The sequence below is a fragment of the Oncorhynchus nerka genome, linkage group LG2, assembly GCF_034236695.1.
Source record: "Oncorhynchus nerka isolate Pitt River linkage group LG2, Oner_Uvic_2.0, whole genome shotgun sequence".
NCBI classification, from domain to species: domain Eukaryota; kingdom Metazoa; phylum Chordata; class Actinopteri; order Salmoniformes; family Salmonidae; genus Oncorhynchus; species Oncorhynchus nerka.
The window spans coordinates 8,917,997-8,943,326 of NC_088397.1; the positions used below are offsets into that span (position 1 = coordinate 8,917,997).

Genomic DNA, 25,330 nt, shown 5'->3' on the forward strand with positions numbered 1-25,330 from the left:
TAGAAAACGATAAAATCACAGAGTACATTAGACTCTGGGTCCTGTTTAGGATTGTATTTATTAAAACACGACCGCTTTCCACCGTTCCCTCTCTGTCGTCAGGAAGTACCTTGAGCACGTGGCCAACTCTATATCTGACTGGACCGAGGAGGAGGAGGTGAAGTGGTTAGCTCTGCAGGCCAAGAGAGAGGCAGAGAAACTGAGAGGGCCCACCCCGCCTGACTCCTCAGAGAAAGTCAGGACAGAGTCGGCTAAGGGCACCAAGAAGGGCAGTGTCTCAACAAAACACACTGCAAGTAAGGAAGCCAAAATATCAGTCAAAACAGGCTGAAATCCATTGGTATAACATACATACTCATTACCATGGATACATAAATTACGATAGATGAAAAACATCACTAAGAGTAGTACTAGTAGTTACAGTGCTACAGTCCCCCTGTGATGTAAACATTGTGTCCCTGTGTACCTGAAGCCTCCCCAGCCAAGTCTCCTATCCCAGAGGAAGGTCCTCCAGACCAGTACATCAGAGAAGACTCGCTCAAAGTAACGGACTCTGTCTTGCTGTCTTCCACCCCGTTTTATAGTGATTCATGTATTCAGTACCTTTAATACATTCTGATGATTGTAACTGTGCTGCTGATGTTCTATACCAACTCATCTCTGTCCAGGCGTGGAAGATAGAGCAGCACAGACAGAAGGAGGAGGAACAGGTGAAGAAAGCTAAGAAAGATAAAGGAGGGAAGGGGGCGGAGCGCGCCGACTCGTCCAAGGAGAACAAGAAAACAACCCCCTCGACAGCGAAGAAGAGCAGGGAGGACGTGACCCCTGACCTGGCTGTGGGGACCCCTGGAGAACAGAGAGCAAAGCTGCAGTCGCCCACCGACGTCTTCACTGTGAGTCTATAAAGACCCTTTAAAGGCACAATATGGCATTCCAGCTTCGTAATGACATCATTCTGTGGTTGGTAACTGGTTTTCTGGTTGAGGAGATATGGGTCCCAGCAGATACTAGATAGATCATGTTTTACTGTGCTGTTATGGCATGGTGCCTTTCACCCAAAAAGTATCTGCTGCAACAATATCAACAGAATGCCAACCTTTTTTAAAATGTTAAATACTGTGTGTCTGTGTGTGTGTGTGTGTGTGTGTGTGTGTGTGTGTGTGTGTGTGTGTGTGTGTGTGTGTGTGTGTGTGTGTGTGTGTGTGCGTGCGTGCGTGTGAAGGGATTCACTGGTTACAGCATGGAGGGGCAGCTGATCCAGGTCTCAGGCCAGGTCCACTCCCTATACCCCTCTGACGGAGGCCACATCCAGGTGGAGACCATCCACTTTGTCCAGGGTGAACACACACACACACCACTATTAGCATACACACTTTCGCTCTCTTTTATTCACACGTTGATTCTCTAAGGCTGCGTTTACACAGGCAGCCCAATTCTGATCTTTTTTTCCCCACTAATTGGTCTTTTGACCAATCAGATGAGCTCTGAAAAAGATCTGATGTGAAAAGATCTGATGTGATAGGTCAAAAGACCAATTAGTGTAAAAAAAAAAAAATCAGAATTGGCTGCCTGTGTAAACATAGCCATAGCCGATGTTCTGTTTCCAGGGTCGACGCTCATCAAGGTGTGTGTGATGAAGGACAAGCATCATTTGTACAGCCACATCACCCAGCCAAACAGACACCAGGAGGAGAGCCCAAAGGACGCGGTCCCCATGGAGACACAGAGTCCCACCAATAAGAGTGTTTGGCTGGGCTCCTTCTCAGCTGTCCTGGACAGCGGCATCCACCTCTCCTACAGTCACTACGGCCCCACAGGGGAGCAGGGTGAACACCTTACACTGATGCTGTCTGTTTCTCTGTCATTAAACCACTTGGTGTACTGTTCCTGTTATGGGGACGTAGTCTGGTCCCTATGTTGTGTGTGGTTTAAGGTGACTACGGTAACAGTCTGGTTGTTGACGTGTCTGTAGGTGAGATGGAGGCTGGTCAGGACTCTGATCTAGACATACCCACAGACTCCAGTCTCTCCCCCATCCCCTCGACCCTCCTCTCCTCCTCATTGTCCCGGGAGAAACTCAACTCCTCCCACAGCGCCAAGGGGGTGCAGCCGTCCAAAGAGACCAACAAGTCTTCAACACACAGAGAGGAAGAGGAGCAGGTGGATCCATACTATCGGCCGTCACCAACAGATGCATTTAGTTTCCATAGCGTCTGTTCAGTTGTAGTGTTTTGTTGTTGACAACGTTGTAATACTGATATCAATGGTATAACGTTATGCTCTCGTCATCTATGTTCTTCCTGTTGACGTACCTGCTGTGTGTTATTCCCTTCATGTGTCTGGCTGTGTTGTCCCCTGCCAGACCAGAGAGTGTGTGGGTCAGGCTGCGTTATTTGGCAGCGCTCCGTTCCAGAGACTAAACCTCTCCACCCCCAGTGGTCTGCTGCTGCAGTTCCTCAGGGAGGATACAGACGGTCAGTGTGTGTCCAGACAGTGTGTGTGTGTGTCCAGACAGTGTGTGTGTGTGTCCAGACAGTGTGTGTGTGTGTCCAGACAGTGTGTGTGTGTGTCCAGACAGTGTATATGTGTGTGTCCAGACAGTGTATGTGTGTGTCCAGACAGTGTGTGTGTGTGTCCAGACAGTGTGTGTGTGTGTCCAGACAGTGTATGTGTGTGTGTCCAGACAGTGTATGTGTGTGTCCAGACAGTGTGTGTGTGTGTGTCCAGACAGTGTGTGTGTGTGTGTGTGTCCAGACAGTGTATGTGTGTGTGTCCAGACAGTGTGTGTGTGTGTCCAGACAGTGTATGTGTGTGTGTCCAGACAGTGTATGTGTGTGTGTCCAGACAGTGTGTGTGTGTCCAGACAGTGTATGTGTGTGTGTCCAGACAGTGTGTGTGTGTCCAGACAGTGTGTGTGTGTCCAGACAGTGTATGTGTGTGTCCAGACAGTGTGTGTGTGTCCAGACAGTGTATGTGTGTGTGTCCAGACGGTGTATAGACAGTGTATGTGTGTGTGTCCAGACAGTGTGTGTGTGTCCAGACAGTGTATGTGTGTGTGTCCAGACAGTGTATGTGTGTGTGTCCAGACAGTGTATGTGTGTGTCCAGACAGTGTATGTGTGTGTCCAGACAGTGTATGTGTGTGTGTCCAGACAGTGTATGTGTGTGTGTCCAGACAGTGTGTGTGTGTATCCAGACAGTGTATGTGTGTGTCCAGACAGTGTATGTGTGTGTGTCCAGACAGTGTGTGTGTGTCCAGACAGTGTATGTGTGTGTATCCAGACAGTGTATGTGTGTGTCCAGACAGTGTGTGTGTGTCCAGACAGTGTATGTGTGTGTGTCCAGACAGTGTGTGTGTGTATCCAGACAGTGTGTGTGTGTGTCCAGACAGTGTGTGTGTGTATCCAGACAGTGTGTGTGTAACTGTAGTTTTGGTTACTGTAGGCAGTACTCCAGAGGGTGTTTGTGTGTGTGTAACTGTAGTTTTGGTTACTGTAGGCAGTACTCCAGAGGGTCAGTGTGTGTGTGTAACTGTAGTCTTGGTTACTGTAGGCAGTACTCCAGAGGGTCAGTGTGTGTGTGTGTAACTGTAGTTTTGGTTACTGTAGGCAGTACTCCAGAGGGTCAGTGTGTGTGTAACTGTAGTTTTGGTTACTGTAGGCACTACTCCAGAGGGTCAGTGTGTGTGTGTAACTGTAGTCTTGGTTACTGTAGGCACTACTCCAGAGGGTCAGTGTGTGTGTGTAACTGTAGTCTTGGTTACTGTAGGCAGTACTCCAGAGGGTCAGTGTGTGTGTGTGTGTAACTGTAGTTTTGGTTACTGTAGGCAGTACTCCAGAGGGTCAGTGTGTGTGTAACTGTAGTTTTGGTTACTGTAGGCAGTCAGTCAGTGTGTGTGTGTAACTGTAGTTTTGGTTACTGTAGGCAGTACTCCAGAGGGTCAGTGTGTGTGTGTAACTGTAGTTTTGGTTCCTGTAGGCAGTACTCCAGAGGGTGTTTGTGTGTGTGTAACTGTAGTTTTGGTTACTGTAGGCAGTACTCCAGAGGGTCAGTGTGTGTGTGTGTGTAACTGTAGTTTTGGTTACTGTAGGCAGTACTCCAGAGGGTCAGTGTGTGTGTAACTGTAGTTTTGGTTACTGTAGGCAGTACTCCAGAGGGTCAGTGTGTGTGTGTGTGTAACTGTAGTTTTGGTTACTGTAGGCAGTACTCCAGAGGGTCAGTGTGTGTGTGTAACTGTAGTTTTGGTTCCTGTAGGCAGTACTCCAGAGGGTCAGTGTGTGTGTGTAACTGTAGTTTTGGTTACTGTAGGCAGTACTCCAGAGGGTCAGTGTGTGTGTGTAACTGTAGTCTTGGTTACTGTAGGCACTACTCCAGAGGGTCAGTGTGTGTTGGTGAGACAGACTTTCCCCCTACACTGCAGTGACAGTAGGGAGCCTCACCTCACAGACCCATCGTTACACAGTGAGTTGTCTAGGGTCATCACTGGTCAGGGCACCGTGGTCAAGTACATGAGAGACGGATCAACACAGGTACTGGCAAACACAATACACACACACACACACACACACACACACACACACACACACATACACACATTAAGCTCCTCCCTCCCCACTTTATATAATGTTTACATACCCTACATTACTCATCTCATATGTATATACTGTACTCTATACCATCTACTGCATCTTGCCTATGCCTATGCCATCGCTCATTCATATATTTATATGTACATATTCTCATTCATTCCTTTACACTTGTGTGTATTAGGTAGTTGTTGTGAAATTGTTAGGTTAGATTACTTGTTAGATATTACTGCATGGTCGGAACTAGAAGCACAAGCATTTCACTACACTCGCATTAACATCTGTGACACATTTGATTTGTCTCTGTGTAGGTGCTGTTTGCAGACGGTTCAGTCAGTAGCAGTACAGACTCAGGACCCATCGTCTCCTCTCCTCCTGAACCCCCTGCGAAGGAGGAAGAGGTAGTGAAGGAGACTCCGATACCAGAGAGAAAAGACAGCAAGGACAAGAAGGGTAATCACATCTCTAACAAATCATATGGACCTTGATTTAGATCCGTAGGTCTTTTATACAGAACCTGTCAAAACCTACTCATTCCAAGGGTTTTTCTTTATTTTTACTTTTGTTCTATATTGTAGAATAATAGTGAAGACATCACAACTATGAAATAATACATATGGAATCATGTAGTAACCAAAAAAAGTGTTAAACAGATCAAAATATATTTTCTATTTAAGATTCTTCAAAGTAGCCACCCTTTCCATTGATGACAGCTTTGCACACTCTTGGCATTCTCTCAACCAGGTTCATGAGGTAGTCACCTGCAATGCATTTCAATTGACAGGTGTGCATTGTTGAAAGTTCATTTGTGGAATTTCTTTCCTTAATGCATTTGAGTTGTTGTGCTGTGACAAGGTAGGGGTGGTATACAGAAGAGCCCTATTTGGTAAAAGACCATGTCCATTTTATGGAAAGAACAGCTAAAATAAGCAAAGAGAAACGACAGTTCATCATTACTTTAAGACGTGAAGGTATGTCAATACGGAACATTTCAATAACTTTGAAAGGTTCTTCAAGTGCAGTCGCAAAAACCATCAAGCTCTATGATGAAACTGGATGAGGACCGCCACAGGAAAGGAAGACCCAGAGTTACTTCTGCTGTAGGATAAGTTCATTAGAGTTACCAGCCACTACTAAAGGACACCAATAAGAAGAAGAGACTTGCTTGGGTCAAGAAACACAAGCAAGGGACATTCGACCGGTGGAAATCTGGTCAGAGTCCAAAATTTTGATTTTTGGTTCCAACTGCTGTGTCTTTATGAGACGCAGAGTAGGTGAACGGATTATCTCAGCATGTGTGGTTCCCACCGTGAAGCATGGAGGAGGAGGTGTTATAGTGTGGGGGTGCTTTGCTGGTGACACTGTCTGTGATTTATTTAGGATTCAAGGCACACTTAACCAGCATGGTCACCACAGCATTCTGCAGTGATATGCCATCCCAACTGGTTTGGGCTTAGTGGGACTATCTTTTTCAACAGGACAATGACCCAAAACACACCTCCAGGCTGTGTAAGGTCTATTAGACCAAGGAGAGTGATGAGGTGCTGCATCAGATGACCTGGCCTCCACAATCACCTGACCTCAAACCATTTCAGGTGGTTTGGGATGAGTTGGACTGCAGAGTGAAGGAAAAGTAGCCAACAAGTGCTCAGCGCATGTGGGAACTCCTTCAAGACTCTTGGAAAATAATTCCTCATGAAGCTGGTTGAGAGAATGCCAAGAGTGTGCAAAGCTGTCATCAAGGCAAAGGGTGGCTACTTATAAGAATCTAAAATATGAAATATATTGTTTATTTGTTTAAACACTTTTTTGGTTACTACATGTTATTTCATAGTTTTGATGTCTTCACTATTTTTCTACAATAGTAAAAATAAACAAAACCCTGGGAAAAGTAGGTGTGTCCAAACTTTAGACTGGTACTGTATATTTGATTTGTCTTCCTATTAGACTTTTACTGTGTCAGTCTGAAATCTATTGGCTTCACAACCTTTAATGTTGTTGAGTATCCGTGCTTGAGAAAGACAAAGGGGAGATGAGGGGTTGTGTGTCTGGGCAGGTAAACTGGGTTCCAAGCAGAGCCTGGGGGCTGACCAGAGTCAGAGTGACCCAGAGCCCAGGGAGGAGCAGAGGTCATCAGACAACACCCAGGGCAGACAGGGGGTCTGTTGGGTCACCACCAGCCCCTCCGGACACAGAGTAGCCACCATGGGGGACCAGACCACAGACCCTGGCCCGGTCCTGGCCTTCAGAGCCACAGACCCTGTCAGCCAAACTGTGAGCATACGAACCAGCAACATGGTTTGCTAACATCGTGGTTGATAATAACACATGTTAGTTTTCTCACCACCTTTTGCAAAAGTCCAAAATGGTTGGTTAGCTGATACTCTGAAGGTGTCAACATTTTGACTTCCTACACATGTGATATGTAAAAGGAGTTCTTCTGCCTTGTCTCTGTGTGAGCAGGTTGTTATCACCCGGGAGGACAAGGTGATGTCTGTGCTGGACAGAGACGGGACGGTGATCATCGACCATGCAGACGGAACCAGGATCACTACCCTGTACCAGGAGAGAGAGGCTCTCAGTGGCTGGTCCCAGGAACACATTAACACAGGTTAAAGGCTATATCACTACCCTGTACCAGGAGAGAGAGGCTCTCAGTGGCTGGTCCCAGGAACACATTAACACAGGTTAAAGGCTATACTACTACCCTGTACCAGGAGAGAGAGGCTCTCAGTGGCTGGTCCCAGGAACACATTAACACAGGTTAAAGGCTATACTACTACCTGGTCTGATACAGGTTAAAGGTTATACTACTAACTGGTCTGATACAGGTTAAAGGCTATACTACTAACTACTACCTGGTCTGATACAGGTTAAAGGCTATACTACTAACTACTACCTGGTCTGATACAGGTTAAAGGCTATACTACTAACTACTACCTGGTCTGATACAGGTTAAAGGCTATACTACCTGGTCTGAACAGGTTACTACCTGGTCTGATACAGGTTAAAGGCTATACTACTAACTACTACCTGGTCTGGTACAGGTTAAAGGTTATACTACTAACTACTACCTGGTCTGATACAGGTTAAAGGTTATACTACTAACTACTACCTGGTCTGACAGGTTAAAGGCTAAAGGCTATACTACTAACTACTACCTGGTCTGGTACAGGTTAAAGGTTATACTACTAACTACTACCTGGTCTGATACAGGTTAAAGGTTATACTACTAACTACTACCTGGTCTGATACAGGTTAAAGGTTATACTACTAACTACTACCTGGTCTGATACAGGTTAAAGGCTATACTACTACCTGGTCTGATACAGGTTAAAGGTTATACTACTACCTGGTCTGATACAGGTTAAAGGTTATACTACTACCTGGTCTGATACAGGTTAAAGGCTATACTACTACCTGGTCTGATACAGGTTAAAGGCTATACTACTAACTACTACCTGGTCTGATACAGGTTAAAGGCTATACTACTAACTACTACCTGGTCTGATACAGGTTAAAGGCTATACTACTACCTGGTCTGATACAGGTTAAAGGTTATACTACTACCTGGTCTGATACAGGTTAAAGGCTATACTACTACCTGGTCTGATACTTAAAGGCTATACTACTACCTGGTCTGATACAGGTTAAAGGCTATACTACTACCTGGTCTGATACAGGTTAAAGGCTATACTACTAACTACTACCTGGTCTGATACAGGTTAAAGGCTATACTACTACCTGGTCTGATACAGGTTAAAGGCTATACTACTAACTACTACCTGGTCTGATACAGGTTAAAGGTTATACTACTAACTACTACCTGGTCTGATACAGGTTAAAGGCTATACTACTACCTGGTCTGATACAGGTTAAAGGCTATACTACTAACTACTACCTGGTCTGATACAGGTTAAATACTACTACCTGGTCTGATACAGGTTAAAGGTTATACTACTACCTGGTCTGATACAGGTTAAAGGCTATACTACTACCTGGTCTGATACAGGTTAAAGGCTATACTACTAACTACTACCTGGTCTGATACAGGTTAAAGGCTATACTACTACCTGGTCTGATACAGGTTAAAGGCTATACTACTAACTACTACCTGGTCTGATACAGGTTAAAGGTTATACTACTACCTGGTCTGATACAGGTTAAAGGTTATACTACTACCTGGTCTGATACAGGTTAAAGGCTATACTACTAACTACTAACTATACAGGTTAAAGGCTACTACTACTGGTCTGATACAGGTTAAAGGCTATACTACTAACTACTACCTGGTCTGATACAGGTTAAAGGCTATACTACTAACTACTACCTGGTCTGATACAGGTTAAAGGGTCTGATACATACTACTAATACAGGTTAAAGGCTATACTAACTACTACCTGGTCTGATACAGGTTAAAGGTTATACTACTAACTACTACCTGGTCTGATACAGGTTAAAGGTTATACTACTAACTACTACCTGGTCTGATACAGGTTAAAGGCTATACTACTAACTACTACCTGGTCTGATACAGGTTAAAGGCTATACTACTAACTACTGACCTATACTACTAACTACTGGTCTGGTCTGATACAGGTTAAAGGTCTATACTACTACCTGGTCTGATACAGGTTAAAGGTTATACTACTACCTGGTCTGATACAGGTTAAAGGTTATACTACTACCTGGTCTGATACAGGTTAAAGGCTATACTACTACCTGGTCTGATACAGGTTAAAGGTTATACTACTACCTGGTCTGATACAGGTTAAAGGCTATACTACTAACTACTACCTGGTCTGATACAGGTTAAAGGCTATACTACTAACTACTACCTGGTCTGATACAGGTTAAAGGCTATACTACTACCTGGTCTGATACAGGTTAAAGGCTATACTACTAACTACTACCTGGTCTGATACAGGTTAAAGGCTATACTACTAACTACTACCTGGTCTGATACAGGTTAAAGGCTATACTACTACCTGGTCTGATACAGGTTAAAGGCTATACTACTACCTGGTCTGATACAGGTTAAAGGCTATACTACTACCTGGTCTGATACAGGTTAAAGGCTATACTACTACCTGGTCTGATACAGGTTAAAGGCTATACTACTAACTACTACCTGGTCTGATACAGGTTAAAGGTTATACTACTACCTGGTCTGATACAGGTTAAAGGCTATACTACTACCTGGTCTGACTACTATACTGGTCTGATACAGGTTAAATACTACTAACTACTACCTGGTCTATACTACTAACTACCTGGTCTGACAGGTTAAAGGCTATACTACTAACTACTACCTGGGTCTGATACAGGTTAAAAAGGCTATACTACTAACTACTACTGGTCTGATACAGGTTAAAGGTCTATACTACTAACTACTACCTGGTCTGATACAGGTTAAAGGCTATACTACTAACTACTACCTGGTCTGATACAGGTTAAAGGCTATACTACTACCTGGTCTGAAGGCTTAAAGGCTATACTACTACTACTACCTGGTCTGATACAGGTTAAAGGCTATACTACTAACTACTACCTGGTCTACTACTACTAACTACTACCTGGTCTGATACAGGTTAAAGGTTATACTACTACCTGGTCTGATACAGGTTAAAGGTTATACTACTAACTACTACCTGGTCTGATACAGGTTAAAGGCTATACTACTAACTACTACCTGGTCTGATACAGGTTAAAGGTTATACTACTAACTACTACCTGGTCTGATACAGGTTAAAGGCTATACTACTAACTACTACCTGGTCTGGCTATACAGGTTAACAGGTTAAAGGTTATACTACTAACTACTGGTCTGACCTGGTCTGATACAGGTTAAAGGTTATACTACTACTGGTCTGACTTACCTGGTCTGATACAGGTTAAAGGCTATACTACTACCTGGTCTGATACAGGTTAAAGGCTATACTACTAACTACTACCTGGTCTGATACAGGTTAAAGGCTATACTACTAACTACTACCTGGTCTGATACAGGTTAAAGGCTATACTACTAACTACTACCTGGTCTGATACAGGTTAAAGGCTATACTACTAACTACTACCTGGTCTGATACTTAAAGGCTACTAACTACTACCTGGTCAGGTTAAAGATACAGGTTAACAGGTTATACTACTAACTACTACCTGGTCTGATACAGGTTAAAGGCTATACTTACTACTACCTGGTCTGATACAGGTTAAAGGCCTGGTCTGATACAGGTTAAAGGCTATACTACTAACTACTACCTGGTCTGATACAGGTTAAAGGCTTATACTACTACCTGGTCTGATACAGGTTAAAGGCTATACTACTAACTACTACCTGGTCTGATACAGGTTAAAGGCTATACTACTAACTACTACCTGGTCTGATACAGGTTAAAGGCTATACTACTAACTACTACCTGGTCTGATACAGGTTAAAGGCTATACTACTACCTGGTCTGATACAGGTTAAAGGTTATACTACTAACTACTACCTGGTCTGATACAGGTTAAAGGCTATACTACTACCTGGTCTGATACAGGTTAAAGGCTATACTACTACCTGGTCTGATACAGGTTAAAGGCTATACTACTAACAGGTTAAAGGCTACCTGGTCAGGTGATACAGGTTAAAGGCTATACTACTAACTACTACCTGGTCTGATACAGGTTAAAGGCTATACTACTAACTACTACCTGGTCTGATACAGGTTAAAGGCTATACTACTAACTACTACCTGGTCTGATACAGGTTAAAGGCTATACTACTAACTACTACCTGGTCTGATACAGGTTAAAACTACTACCTGGTCTATACTTAAAGGCTATACTAACTACTACCTGGTCTGATACAGGTTAACTAGGTCTATACTTAAAGGTTATACTACTACCTGGTCTGATACAGGTTAAAGGCTATACTACTAACTACTACCTGGTCTGATACAGGTTAAAGGCTATACTACTAACTACCTGGTCTGACAGGTTAAAGGCTATACTACCTGGTCTGATACAGGTTAAAGGCTATACTACTACTACTACCTGGTCTGATACAGGTTAAAGGTTATACTACTACTACCTGGTCTGATACAGGTTAAAGGCTATACTACTACCTGGTCTGATACAGGTTACTAACTACTTAACTACTACTACTGGTCTGATACAGGTTAAGGTTAAAGGCTATACATGATACAGGTACTAACTACTACCTGGTCTGATACAGGTTAAAGGCTATACTACTACCTGGTCTGATACAGGTTAAAGGCTATACTACTAACTACTACCTGGTCTGACAGGTTACAGGTTAAACTACTACCTGGTCTATACTACTAACTACTACCTGGTCTGATACAGGTTAAAGGCTATACTAACTACAGGTTAAAGGCTATACTACTACTACCTGGTCTGATACAGGTTAAAGGCTATACTACTACCTGGTCTGGTACTGATACAGGTTAACAGGTTAAAGGCTATACTACTAACTACTACCTGGTCTGATACAGGTTAAAGGCTATACTACTACCTGGTCTGATACAGGTTAAAGGTTATACTACTACCTGGTCTGATACAGGTTAAAGGCTATACTACTACCTGGTCTGATACAGGTTAAAGGCTATACTACTACCTGGTCTGATACAGGTTAAAGGCTATACTACTACCTGGTCTGACTACCTGGTCTGATACAGGTTAAAGGCTAAACTAACTACTACCTGGTCTGATACTTACTAACTACTACCTGGTCTGATACAGGTTAAAGGCTATACTACTAACTACTACCTGGTCTGATACAGGTTAAAGGCTATACTACTACCTGGTCTGATACAGGTTAAAGGCTATACTACTAACTACTACCTGGTCTGATACAGGTTAAAGGCTATACTACTACCTGGTCTGATACAGGTTAAAGGCTATACTACTACCTGGTTTGATACAGGTTAAAGGCTATACTACTAACTACTACCTGGTCTGATACAGGTTAAAGGCTATACTACTAACTACTACCTGGTCTGATACAGGTTAAAGGCTATACTACTAACTACTACCTGGTCTGATACAGGTTAAAGGCTATACTACTACCTGGTCTGATACAGGTTAAAGGCTATACTACTAACTACTACCTGGTCTTAAAGGCTATACACTAACTACTACCTGGTTAAAGGCTATACTACTAACTACTACCTGGTCTGATACAGGTTAAAGGCTATACTACTAACTACTACCTGGTCTGATACAGGTTAAAGGCTATACTACTAACTCCTACCTGGTCTGATACAGGTTAAAGGCTATACTACTAACTACTACCTGATCTGATACAGGTTAAAGGCTATACTACTAACTACTACCTGGTCTGATACAGGTTAAAGGCTATACTGTCTACGTTGTGTTACCAGGACAGAGACAACAGTGTGTGTACATTTAACATTTACATTTAAGTCATTTAGCAGACGCTCTTATCCAGAGCGACTTACAAATTGGTGCATTCACCTTAAGACATCCAGTGGAACAGCCACTTTACAATAGTGCATCTAAATCTTTTAAGGGGGGGGGGTGGGGGTGAGAAGGATTACTTTATCCTATCCTAGGTATTCCTGAAAGAGGTGGGGTTTCAGGTGTCTCCGGAAGGTGGTGATTGACTCCGCTGTCCTGGCGTCGTGAGGGAGTTTGTTCCACCATTGGGGGGCCAGAGCAGCGAACAGTTTTGACTGGGCTGCGCGGGAACTGTACTTCCTCAGTGGTAGGGAGGCGAGCAGGCCAGAGGTGGATGAACGCAGTGCCCTTGTTTGGGTGTAGGGCCTGATCAGGAAGGAGGATTAGTTCATGGTGTGATAATGTCTAAGTTGTGTTACCAGGGGAGAGACAACAGTGTGTAGGAAGGATAGTTCATGGTGTGATAATGTCTAAGTTGTGTTACCAGGACAGAGACAACAGTGTGTAGGAAGGATAGGTCATGGTGTGATAATGTCTAAGTTGTGTTACCAGGACAGAGACAACAGTGTGTAGGAAGGATAGTTCATGGTGTGATAATGTCTAAGTTGTGTTACCAGGGGAGAGACAACAGTGTGTAGGAAGGATAGTTCATGGTGTGATAATGTCTAAGTTGTGTTACCAGGACAGAGACAACAGTGTGTAGGAAGGATAGTTCATGGTGTGATAATGTCTAAGTTGTGTTACCAGGACAGAGACAACAGTGTGTAGGAAGGATAGTTCATGGTGTGATAATGTCTAAGTTGTGTTACCAGGGGAGAGGTCCAGCAGCAGTGTGTGTAGGAAGGAGAAGGTGGTGATGGTGGAGCGCCTGGGGTTTGCCACGGTAAACATGTACGGCGAGGGCAGGTCCTGCAACGTGTTCTTTGGAGACGGGAGCGTCGTCACCGCCACCTGCGACGGAGCGTACCAAGTAAGAGAAACCGGGGGTGAATGTTAATAGTCCTTGCTCCATTCCTCCCGTTGTCTTCCCACCTCCTCCTCATAACGTGGAGAGCATCGGACGAGAAGATCCACGCTTCCTTTCATGAGTCGAGCAAATGACTGTGTTCTGAGTTTCTATATTCATTCTGGGTGACTCTCCGTGTCCCCGTGTGCCCTCTAGGTGTACCCGTCCAGTGTAGGTCTGCTGTTCATCAACCAGGACGGTAGTTGTGTGTACACGTCAGACCCTGAACACAGCCCAACCCTGAGTCTGGCCAGCTGGAGTCCCAGAGAGCAGCCAGGCAGCTACAGGATGAACCACACCTCCACCTCAGACACACTGTGTGAGGTCACAGACCACCACGGGAACCTCTTCCAGGTGTGTCGGCTCTGTTCCCTTCTTATAGTCTGGTCCCAGATCTGTTTGTGTTGTCTTGCCATTTGGCTTGACGATGACCATAGGAGTTGGCAAGACAGCACAAACAGATCTAGGACCAGGGCATAAGGCGCTGACCATAACTTGAGCACTATATAAGGAATAGGGGCGAGATTCCAGACAGTTTGTTTTCCCATCAGGCCAAGTGTTCAGAGGATTATCGTACGATACCCTGAACTCTGCAAGCCCCAGGAATTTTAATTTTGGAAACTTGTTTGACAAAGTGAATTAGGAAACTGTAGGCTTCCTAGGGCATGTGTAGGGCATGTGTCGGGCATGTGTAGGGCATGTGTAGGGCATGTGTAGGGCATGTGTAGGGCATGTGTAGGGCATGTGTAGGGCATGTGTAGGGCATGTGTAGGGCATGTGTAGGGCATGTGTAGGGCATGTGTAGGGCATGTGTGGGGCATGTGTAGGGCATGTGTAGGGCATGTGTAGGGCATGTGTAGGGCATGTGTAGGGCATGTGTGGGGCATGTGTGGGGCATGTGTAGGGCATGTGTAGGGCATGTGTATGTGTAGTGCATGTGTAGTGCATGTGTAGGGCATGCATGTGTGGGGCATGTGTGGGGCATGTGTGGGGCATGTGTAGGGCATGTGTAGGGCATGTGTAGTGCATGTGTAGTGCATGTGTGGGGCATGTGTAGGGCATGTGTAGGGCATGTGTGGGTGTGGGGCATGTGTAGGGCATGTGTAGGGCATGTGTAGTGCATGTGTAGGGCATGTGTGGGGCATGTGTAGGGCATGTGTAGGGCATGTGTAGTGCATGTGTAGGGCATGTGTGGGGCATGTGTAGGGCATGTGTAGAGCATGGTGGAGTTATAGTGACAGTGTATCAAATGGTGCTGTGTGGAGGTGATGAAGGATGGCCAGGCATCAGTGGAGATCTCTAGCCCTCTGGACAGCAGAGTGGAGGAGGAGGAGGAGGAGGAGGGAGGGCTGCCAGAAGAGAGAGAGCTGGCCAAGCATTCTTTTGGACGTAAAGTCCACATTCCCAGGTAGGCTTCAGTAACTCTGCTCCTCATCTGTACAGTGTAACTCCTTTTTCATTCCAATGTCCCCCAGTTAGGCACCTTTTAACCCTTGTAGTGTTCAAGCTGGGCTGAAGCATGATGGGTATTCTCTCATTCTCTATATCCATAATAAACGCCCAGGTTGTTCATGGCCCATGAGGACGGTTCAGGCACAGAGCTGCTGCACTCTCAGACAGTAGAGGAACGTTTGTATGAGGACTACTCTGACCCTGCTGTCGCCCTACTTAAAGAACCCCTCCCAGACCTACAGGGTAGGATTCTGTCCATTACTCTACCTCCATAGACCTGTGTTTCCTCCTGGTCTACCCATAGACACGTCTGTGGTCTCCTCCCAGACCTACAGGGTAGGATTCTGTTCATTACTCTACCTCCATAGACCTGTGTTTCCTCCCGGTCTACCCATAGACACGTCTGTGGTCTCCTCCCAGACCTACAGGGTAGGATTCTGTCCATTACTCTACCTCCATAGACCTGTGTTTCCTCCCGGTCTACCCATAGACACGTCTGTGGTCTCCTCCCAGACCTACAGGGTAGGATTCTGTCCATTACTCTACCTCCATAGACCTGTGTTTCTGTGTTTCCTCCTGGTCTACCCATAGACACGTCTGTGGTCTCCTCCCAGACCTACAGGGTAGGATTCTGTCCATTACTCTACCTCCATAGACCTGTGTTTCCTCCTGGTCTACCCATAGACACGTCTGTGGTCTCCTCCCTGTCCTGCAGGTGTGCTGGGTATAGCGGTGCTGAGACCCTCTCGTCAGGACGTGTGGTCCAGATGGGTCATGCAGAAACAGAACAAGGACATCATCCCCACCAACCTCAGGTCCCGTCGCTGGGACAGCTTCCCCTCAGTAGAGGTAGATCGAGAAAATCAAAGAGAAAATGCAGTTGAAATAGACGCATAATGTATTAGCAAATCATGCTAGTTTTCACGTGTACTTGAATATAAGGTAATTTTATACATGGTCAAAACACACTTTAGTCATAGGGTTTGATGATACCTTAAAATTTAAATAAATAAATAAATCTACTTTATCCCCTCAAAACATATTCTTTAAACATCTACTGTAACCCCCCCAGAGGAAGACTCCAGGTCCTCGGTTCGGGACCACTCTGGGCCGGGGTCTGACCCTGAGAGAGAAGCCTGTTTCTGAGGCCTGCAGGCCCGTGCTGAGCTGTCCTGATACACTGGAGGTCCGACAGCTGCTCCAGTACCAGCCAGTCAGCAGACAGCTCCGCAGGACTCTGGAGACTCGCCTCAAGGTACAGCTCATCTCACTGTCCTGTGTGTATTCTATAAGGCAGTCTCCATTACAGCAGCCTTAACCCAGTGTACAAGCAGATACAGTCCCATGTCTGGCCATAATAATAATCAGCATTTGGTGGGGGATTATATTTGTCCTTTTTCACACATGTACCAGTGTGTATTATACACATGTGTGAAGTGGAGATCTGTTTTTGTTGCATATCCCAACTCCCCCCGAGACAATTAGGGTTAAGTGCCTTACTCAAAAGCACATCGGCAGTTTTTTGTCAGCTCAGGGATTCGAACCAGAGACCTTTCAGTAACTGACCCAATGCACTAACTGCTAGGCTACCTTAATATAGATGTTCCATCATAACATGCATGTGTTTGGTATGTGGTGTACTATGTATGTCAACATGTGTTTGGTATGTGGTGTACTCTGTATGTCAACATGTGTTTGGTATGTGGTGTACTCTGTATGTCAACATGTGTTTGGTATGTGGTGTACTCTGTATGTCAACATGTGTTTGGTATGTGGTGTACTCTGTATGTCAACATGTGTTTGGTATGTGGTGTACTCTGTATGTCAACATGTGTTTGGTATGTGGTGTACTCTGTATGTCAACATGTGTTTGGTATGTGGTGTACTCTGTATGTCAACATGTGTTTGGTATGTGGTGTACTCTATATGTCAACATGTGGTGTACTCTGTATGTCAACATGTGTTTGGTATGTGGTGTACTCTGTATGTCAACATGTGTTTGATATGTGGTGTACTCTGTATGTCAACATGTGTTTGGTATGTGGTGTAATCTGTATGTCAACATGTGGTCCTCCTCCTGTATCTGGTCCTCCTCCTGTACCTGTTCCTCCTGTACCTGGTCCTCCTCCTGTACCTGGTCCTGTCTCAACATGTGGTCCTCCTCCTCCTGTACCTGGTCCTCCTCCTGTACCTGGTCCTGTCTCAACATGTGGTCCTCCTCCTCCTGTACCTGGTCCTCCTCCTGTACCTGGTCCTGTCTCAACATGTGGTCCTCCTCCTGTACCTGGTATTGTAGGAGTACATGGAGCAGGTTATCCAGAGAGAGAACCTGACAGAGAAGATGCAGCTAAATGACCCTCGTACTGAGGAGGAGAAGATCCACGCTGCTGACCTGCTCAAACTGGGTCCTGGTCAGTCAGTACACACACACACACACACACACACACACACACACACAGAAGGAGGAGAAGGTCCACGCTACTGACCTGCTCAAACTGGTCCTGGTCAGTCAGTACACACACACACACACACACACACACACACACAGAAGGAGGAGAAGGTCCACACTACTGACCTGCTCAAACTGGTACTGGTCAGTCAGTACACACACACACACACACACACACACAGAAGGAGGAGAAGGTCCACGCTACTGACCTGCTCAAACTGGTCCTGGTCAGTCAGTACACACACACACACACACACACACACACACACACACACACACACACATACATACTGAGAAGGAGGAGAAGGTCCACACTACTGACCTGATCAAACATGTCCAAATTACTCAGGTGTTGTAGTATTCTGTTACTCAGTGCTGTAGTGTTCTGTTACTCAGGTGCTGTAGTATTCTGTTACTCAGGTGCTGTAGTGTTCTGTTACTCAGGTGCTGTAGTGTTCTGTTACTCAGGTGCTGTAGTATTCTGTTACTCAGGTGCTGTAGTGTTCTGTTACTCAGGTGCTGTAGTGTTCTGTTACTCAGGTGCTGTAGTGTTCTGTTACTCAGGTGCTGTAGTATTCTGTTACTCAGGTGCTGTAGTATTCTGTTACTCAGGTGCTGTAGTATTCTGTTACTCAGGTGCTGTAGTATTCTGTTACTCAGGTGCTGTAGTATTCTGTTACTCAGGTGCTGTAGTGTTCTGTTACTCAGGTGCTGTAGTATTCTGTTACTCAGGTGCTGTAGTATTCTGTTACTCAGGTGCTGTAGTATTCTGTTACTCTGTGACACCATGTGCATTTTTTCCTCCTCAGTCACTTCCAGAGTCAGAGCACCCCACTATAGAGAACAGAATCTGTCCCGGTGAGTCCTTGGCACTTTTATGGGGCTTGGAGATTATTTCCTAGCTGTAGCAATGAATTGGATAAGGGAAAGGAATGGTGAGTTGAATAGGGAGTGTTTGTGTTTGTTCCACCTCAGTGGATGCAGCCACCCTGTACATCCAGGCAGTGAAGACTCCAGCCCTGCAGACTGAGGCCTCACTCTCAGAGAAACACACAGACAGGTGGGTCAGAACTAGCCTGGTCCTAGATCAGTATCATAACTAGCCTGGTCCTAGATCAGTATCATAACTAGCCTGGTCCTAGATCAGTATCATAACTAGCCTGGTCCTAGATCAGTATCATAACTAGCCTGGTCCTAGATCAGTATCATAACTAGCCTGGTCCTAGATCAGTATCATAACTAGCCTGGTCCTAGATCAGTATCATAACTAGCCTGGTCCTAGATCAGTATCATAACTAGCCTGGTCCTAGATCAGTATCATAACTAACCTGGTCCTAGATCAGTATCATAACTAGCCTGGTCTTAGATCAGTATCATCACTAGCCTGGTCCTAGATCAGTATCATAACTAGCCTGGTCCTAGATTAGTATCATAACTAGCCTGGTCCTAGATCAGTATCATAACTAGCCTGGTCCTAGATTAGTATCATAACTAGCCTGGTCCTGGTCATAACTAGATTAGTATCATAACTAGCCTGGTCCTAGATCAGTATCATAACTAGCCTGGTCCTAGATCAGTATCATAACTAGCCTGGTCCTAGATCAGTATCATAACTAGCCTGGTCTAGATCAGTATCATAACTAGTCTGGTCCTAGATCAGTATCATAACTAGCCTGGTCCTAGATCAGTATCATAACTAGCCTGGTCCTAGATCAGTATCATAACTAGCCTGGTCCTAGATCAGTATCATAACTAGCCTGGTCCTAGATCAGTATCATAACTAGCCTGGTCCTAGATCAGTATCATAACTAACCTGGTCCTAGATCTGTATCATAACTAGCCTGGTCCTAGATCAGTATCATAACTAGCCTGGTCCTAGATCAGTATCATAACTAACCTGGTCCTAGATCAGTATCATAACTAGATCAGTATCATAACTAGCCTGGTCCTAGATCAGTATCATAACTAGCCTGGTCCTAGATCAGTATCATAACTAGTCTGGTCCTAGATCAGTATCATAACTAGCCTGGTCCTAGATCAGTATCATAACTAACCTGGTCCTAGATCAGTATCATAACTAGATCAGTATCATAACTAGCCTGGTCCTAGATCAGTATCATAACTAGCCTGGTCCTAGATCAGTATCATAACTAACCAGACCATAGATCTGTAGGACATCTTTCTCATGCGTCTCTGATTAGTAGCTATCTTATTTTCCCTGTACTAATGGGTTTAGTTAAACTATGAACATAAATATCTACAGCTTTGAACCTTTTCCATTATCTTCTCATCATATTACAATCTTCTGTTTTACAGCTTCAGCAAAGAGGCGAAGGAAACTATGTGGAAGAGCAGGATAGAGCAACACAGGTAACTATGTGGAAGAGCAGGATAGAGCAACACAGGTAACTATGTGGAAGAGCAGGATAGAGCAACACAGGTAACTATGTGGAAGAGCAGGATAGAGCAACACAGGAAACTATGTGGAAGAGCAGGATAGAGCAACACAGGTAACTATGTGGAAGAGCAGGATAGAGCAACACAGGTAACTATGTGGAAGAGCAGGATAGAGCAACACAGGTAACTATGTGGAAGAGCAGGATAGAGCAACACAGGTAACTATGTGGAAGAGCAGGATAGAGCAACACAGGTAACTAACTAACTGCTCTCTATTATAGAGTTGACATAGTGGACATTCACATCTTTTCCCAGGACTATTTAAGCTTTTAATGAATGTTTTAATGTTGCTGTACTGTTCAGACAGGAGCTGGACCAGGAGAAGATTTACAGAGAGGCTCTAAGGAACAGAATCATTCCTCCTTATTTCCACTCAGAGAAAGGAGCAGGTTTTGAGTACTTGGAGGTGACATCGCTTTCTCATTAATGGATTGTATTCAGCACAGCTACGTAATGCCTGTTAACAGTTCCATTAGATTCATTAATACACGTCCATTGCCCCACAGCCCAGCCAGGCAATTTATAAACTTCATCTCAACTGGGGGAAAGCGTCTAGACAATATTTCCCAATGCTACTAGCCTAGTGTTTGGTTTGGTACAGAGGTGGTTAATATAAGACAATATTTCCCAATGCTACTAGCCTAGCGTTTGGTTTGGTACAGAGGTTAATATTAGCTTCACTGTGTGCCTCTACAACCTGTGCAACATATTGCAGATTGTATTCAGCTCAGCTACTGTACGTATATAAAACAACTATCTGGGTTTTCCCGTCAGGTCCCTGATATGAGATCTCTGTCTCAGGACCTTCCTCCATTCCCCAACACTCCCAACTCCCAGAACTACCTCAGAGATGCCCCTCGGGAGACAGGTTAAAGCTAGGCTACATTTATAACAATACTAATGATATATTGATGATACAATATTGTGTTATTTTATCCTTCATTAAGAAAGTGACCCTGTTTTGCATGTTATTTGTTTTTGTGTGTGTTCTTGAAGCAGCCCAGCGACCTTTGAACCCCACGCCGTCTCACGCAGCAGGAAGTGATGCGCTGCCTAGGAGACCCACCAACCCCACCCCTCAAACTGCAGGTCTGCTCAGTACACGACTTAGACTTGGGTTAGTGTTAGGGTAAGAGTGGCGACAGCTGGTCTTACTGGGGTTTGAGTCATAACGAAAAAGACATTACAGACAAATTACTTTACAATTTACATCAATTTAAAAACCTTAATGTGTGTGTGCGTATCTATCAGTTACACATACATGTCAGTACATAAACACAACAAGTATGTATGTACTGCGGCGTTGTGCCGTGAGGTATTGCTTTATTCGTTTTTCTGGATCTGTGGACTTTGAAAAGACCCCTGGTGGCATGTCTGGTAGGCAGGGTTCGCACAAGGTGCTTGAATTTGTTCTGGACCTGGGGACTTTGAAAAGACCCCTGGTGGCATGTCTGGTAGTACCTTGAAAATCAGACATTTACTCAAGTTGGTAGTTGAAAAGTTGTCCCACCTAGCCATCGTAAGCTGAATGCACTTACTGTAAGTGGCTCTGGAGAAGAGCGTCTGCTGAATGACTAACCGACAAAGATAATTCTATTTGGTCAAACACCATTTTCCCAACATTTTGCAGACACCTACTGTATATAAATCAGTCATCGTGGTCTTGTATCTGTTACTGTGTTACTGATATCTAGATCTGTGTGTGTTCTCCTGTAGGGGACAGCTCTCATGGTGTCTCTACAGTGAAGCAGCAGCATGGTGGTGGTATTGGGCCTGGCAGTACCCAGGTGGACGTGGCAGGGAACCCACGCAGACACAGAGTCAAGCTGCCAGCCTCCATCCTCAGCTCCAAACCCTTCAGCGTGCCCAACCAGCAGGTAACACACACACACACACACACACACACTGTAACGTACACACACACACACTACATACACACACACACTGTAACACATACACATACACACACACACACACACACACACACTGTAACGTACATACATATACACACACATATACACACATACACACACACACACACACACACACACTGTAACGTACATACATATACACACACACATACACACGCACACGGGTGCACACACTAGTGTTCCTCACCCACCGAGTGAGAGGTGCATATGTCGATTGAGGAAATGTTTGTGACTGTAGGTGTGAATATTGTGAATTGATGGGAGTGTGGGCTGGGGGACATATGGGGAGTGTGTGACTGGGGCCTAGATATAATCTGTATCATGGAAGATCTGAGCTCTAGCGCCATTTGAAATTTAAAGGGCAAAATGTTCCCACATTCACGGGAAACACTGCATATGTCGCCTCAATCGGAAATGACCTTTCAGATTTCAGTGGCGTGGATCTTTCACGATATGGATTTAATGTAGCCCCGGGTCATCTAGACGCCACAAGACGGTGTTATCCTGCTGAGCTAAAGCCTAGGCTGTAGCCCAGGGAGCTAACACGAGTCTTCTGGTCAAAGGTTTATACACTGAACCACGTCAGTTAACACTAATGTATCTGTCCTGCCAGTTCAATAAGTCGTAGCTTACTGAGCTAGAGCCCAGGCATTACCACAGGGACCTAACACGAGTCTGGCTCTCAGTTCCTGTGTGTAGAGGAGCCGGTGAGGAGGAAGGTGAAGACTGTGTCTGTGACGGGGGGGCAGCAGCTCGCCCCACGGGGGTTTGAGCTCCTCCCAGCAGAGGTCCAGTTTGGGACCCTAAAGGAGGGCTGCAGCTACAGCGTCCCCGTGCTCATGAAGAACGTGGGCTTCCACACCTGCAGGTCAGACCAGACACATACATATACATCCATGAACAATTAGTATGGCTGTTTGTGGACATGTCTGTCAAAGATGGTGGTGCAGTGAAAATGACAAGGTTTAAGGTCTTGGTCGTCAGGGTGTGTTCTCCTCTGTCTATGTTCTGGTAAGTTCAGCGACTGTTCTGTGTTGTTGTACTTCAGGTTCAGTGTGAAACAGCCGTCCCCTGCTACTGGAATCAGAGTCATCTACACCCCTGGACCTGTGAGTTCTACTGAGCAGGGTGATAGTTACCATAGTCAGCTTGATTCAATTACACAAACTGAACATTTCCCATTGTTTTCTTTGAGGATGTTTTAGATTCATACATCTCACTTCACTTCCTGATATGACTAAATTGACCCCTGACCTTTGTTGCAGGTGGCTGCTGGGATGAAGACTGAGCTTCAGGTGGAGCTGTATGCCATGACTACAGGTCTGGAGGAGTCTGCAGAGGGAGAGGTCTACATCTCACACCACATCCACATCAAGACTGAGACTGAGATCTTCTACCTGCCTGTCTTAGCTAATATCCTTCTCAAATGTCTTTTAGTCACACTTTATTTGGATATTCCCGTACGGATAACACTATTTACTATAGAGTTGGTAGCCTCAGTGATGTTTTCATTGTGCAGTGAGAGATCTTACACTAGTGTGCAGGTATGGTTATAGAATAGCTCAAGTGAGGACATGATTGTTTTTTAACAGAGTTAATGGCGAAGGTCAAAGTTTCTCTCAGTGAAAGCAGCGATGGTCTCTGTTGTCCCCTCCTTGACGAGTGGTCTCACCCATCCTCCCCGAGCGTCTGTATGACACCAGGACCAAGGATCATACCAACGGGCTCCAGACAGGGGTATCCAAGGTCCGCCTCATCTCCTCCACCCCCTCAGTCAGACGTGGAGTGGTCCTCCCTCGCAGACCTCTTCTTTCCACCACCGGTTAGTGATTTACAGTATCTGAACACTGGAACTAATCACTCTCTAGAATGCCCTTCAAGCCAATCAGAAACGAGTATTCAACAATGCCATGGTATAAGAACATGAAGTAATGTCTAACGGATGCTAAATGTTTTACATTCACTCCCCACTGAAACGTGATCTTTTCGTTCCCACTTCCAGGTGAAATTGAATCAGACGGATTGAGACGACTTATATAAAACAACTCACTGTGCTTTGGGGTTTTAGTCACATATTGCCGTTGTTCGATGGCTGTTAAATAGAATACATCTTAGGAATAAAGAACAGTGATATAACACATTCCTTGTTTTTCCTGTGAGTGAGGTGGTGTGTGTGTGCGAGTGAGTGAGGTGGTGTGTGTGTGTGAGGTGGTGTGTGTGTGTGAGTGAGGTGGTGTGTGTGTGTGAGTGAGGTGGTGTGTGTGTGTGTGAGTGAGGTGGTGTGTGTGTGTGTGAGTGGTGTGGTGTGTGTGTGTGTGAGTGAGGTGGTGTGTGTGTGTGAGGTGGTGTGTGTGTGTGAGGTGGTGTGTGTGTGTGTGTGTGTGTGTGTGAGGTGGTGTGTGTGTGTGAGTGAGGTGGTGTGTGTGTGTGAGTGAGGTGGTGTGTGTGTGTGAGTGAGGTGGTGTGTGTGTGTGAGTGAGGTGGTGTGTGTGTGTGAGTGAGCTGGTGTGTGTGTGTGTGTGTGTGTGAGCTGGTGTGTGTGTGTGTGTGTGAGTGAGCTGGTGTGTGTGTGTGTGAGTGTGAGTGAGGTGGTGTGTGTGAGGTGGCGTGTGTGTGTGTGTGTGTGAGTGAGGTGGTGTGTGTGAGTGAGGTGGTGTGTGTGAGTGAGGTGGTGTGTGTGAGTGAGGTGGTGTGTGTGTGAGCTGGTGTGAGTGTGTGTGTGTGAGTGAGGTGGTGTGTGTGTGTGTGAGTGAGGTGGTGTGTGTGAGTTGGCGTGTGTGTGTGTGAGTGAGGTGGTGTGTGTGTGTGTGAGTGAGGTGGTGTGTGTGAGTTGGCGTGTGTGTGTGAGTGAGGTGGTGTAAGTGTGTGAGTGAGGTGGTGTGTGTGTGTGAGTGAGGTGGTGTGTGTGTGTGTGAGCTGGTGTGTGTGTGTGTGTGTGAGTGAGCTGGTGTGTGTGTGTGTGAGTGAGCTGGTGTGTGTGTGTGTGAGTGAGATGGTGTGTGTGAGTTGGCGTGTGTGTGTGAGTG

The 25,330-nt window shown here is 45.3% G+C and overlaps 1 protein-coding gene across 1 annotated transcript in view; it reads left to right on the plus strand.

The window, feature by feature from the left end:
* spag17 (sperm associated antigen 17) overlaps positions 1-24,442 on the plus strand; it is a 40,977-nt gene extending 16,535 nt beyond the window's left edge. The window contains 32 exon segments of the mRNA XM_065020560.1: positions 103-296; positions 473-543; positions 669-893; positions 1,223-1,337; positions 1,608-1,969; positions 1,972-2,160; positions 2,363-2,474; positions 4,362-4,528; positions 4,897-5,038; positions 6,642-6,859; positions 7,049-7,204; positions 7,207-7,348; positions 13,822-13,979; positions 14,172-14,369; positions 15,281-15,423; positions 15,580-15,710; positions 16,183-16,316; positions 16,540-16,722; positions 17,764-17,938; positions 18,070-18,143; positions 18,726-18,774; positions 18,892-18,976; positions 20,233-20,286; positions 20,677-20,779; positions 21,148-21,241; positions 21,370-21,462; positions 22,090-22,250; positions 22,991-23,172; positions 23,353-23,413; positions 23,570-23,717; positions 23,977-24,126; positions 24,307-24,442. Of these exon segments, the coding sequence (XP_064876632.1) occupies positions 103-296; positions 473-543; positions 669-893; positions 1,223-1,337; positions 1,608-1,969; positions 1,972-2,160; positions 2,363-2,474; positions 4,362-4,528; positions 4,897-5,038; positions 6,642-6,859; positions 7,049-7,204; positions 7,207-7,348; positions 13,822-13,979; positions 14,172-14,369; positions 15,281-15,423; positions 15,580-15,710; positions 16,183-16,316; positions 16,540-16,722; positions 17,764-17,938; positions 18,070-18,143; positions 18,726-18,774; positions 18,892-18,976; positions 20,233-20,286; positions 20,677-20,779; positions 21,148-21,241; positions 21,370-21,462; positions 22,090-22,250; positions 22,991-23,172; positions 23,353-23,413; positions 23,570-23,717; positions 23,977-24,126; positions 24,307-24,344 (4,507 nt within the window). The 3' untranslated portion in view covers positions 24,345-24,442.
* The last annotated feature ends 888 nt before the right edge of the window (positions 24,443-25,330 follow it).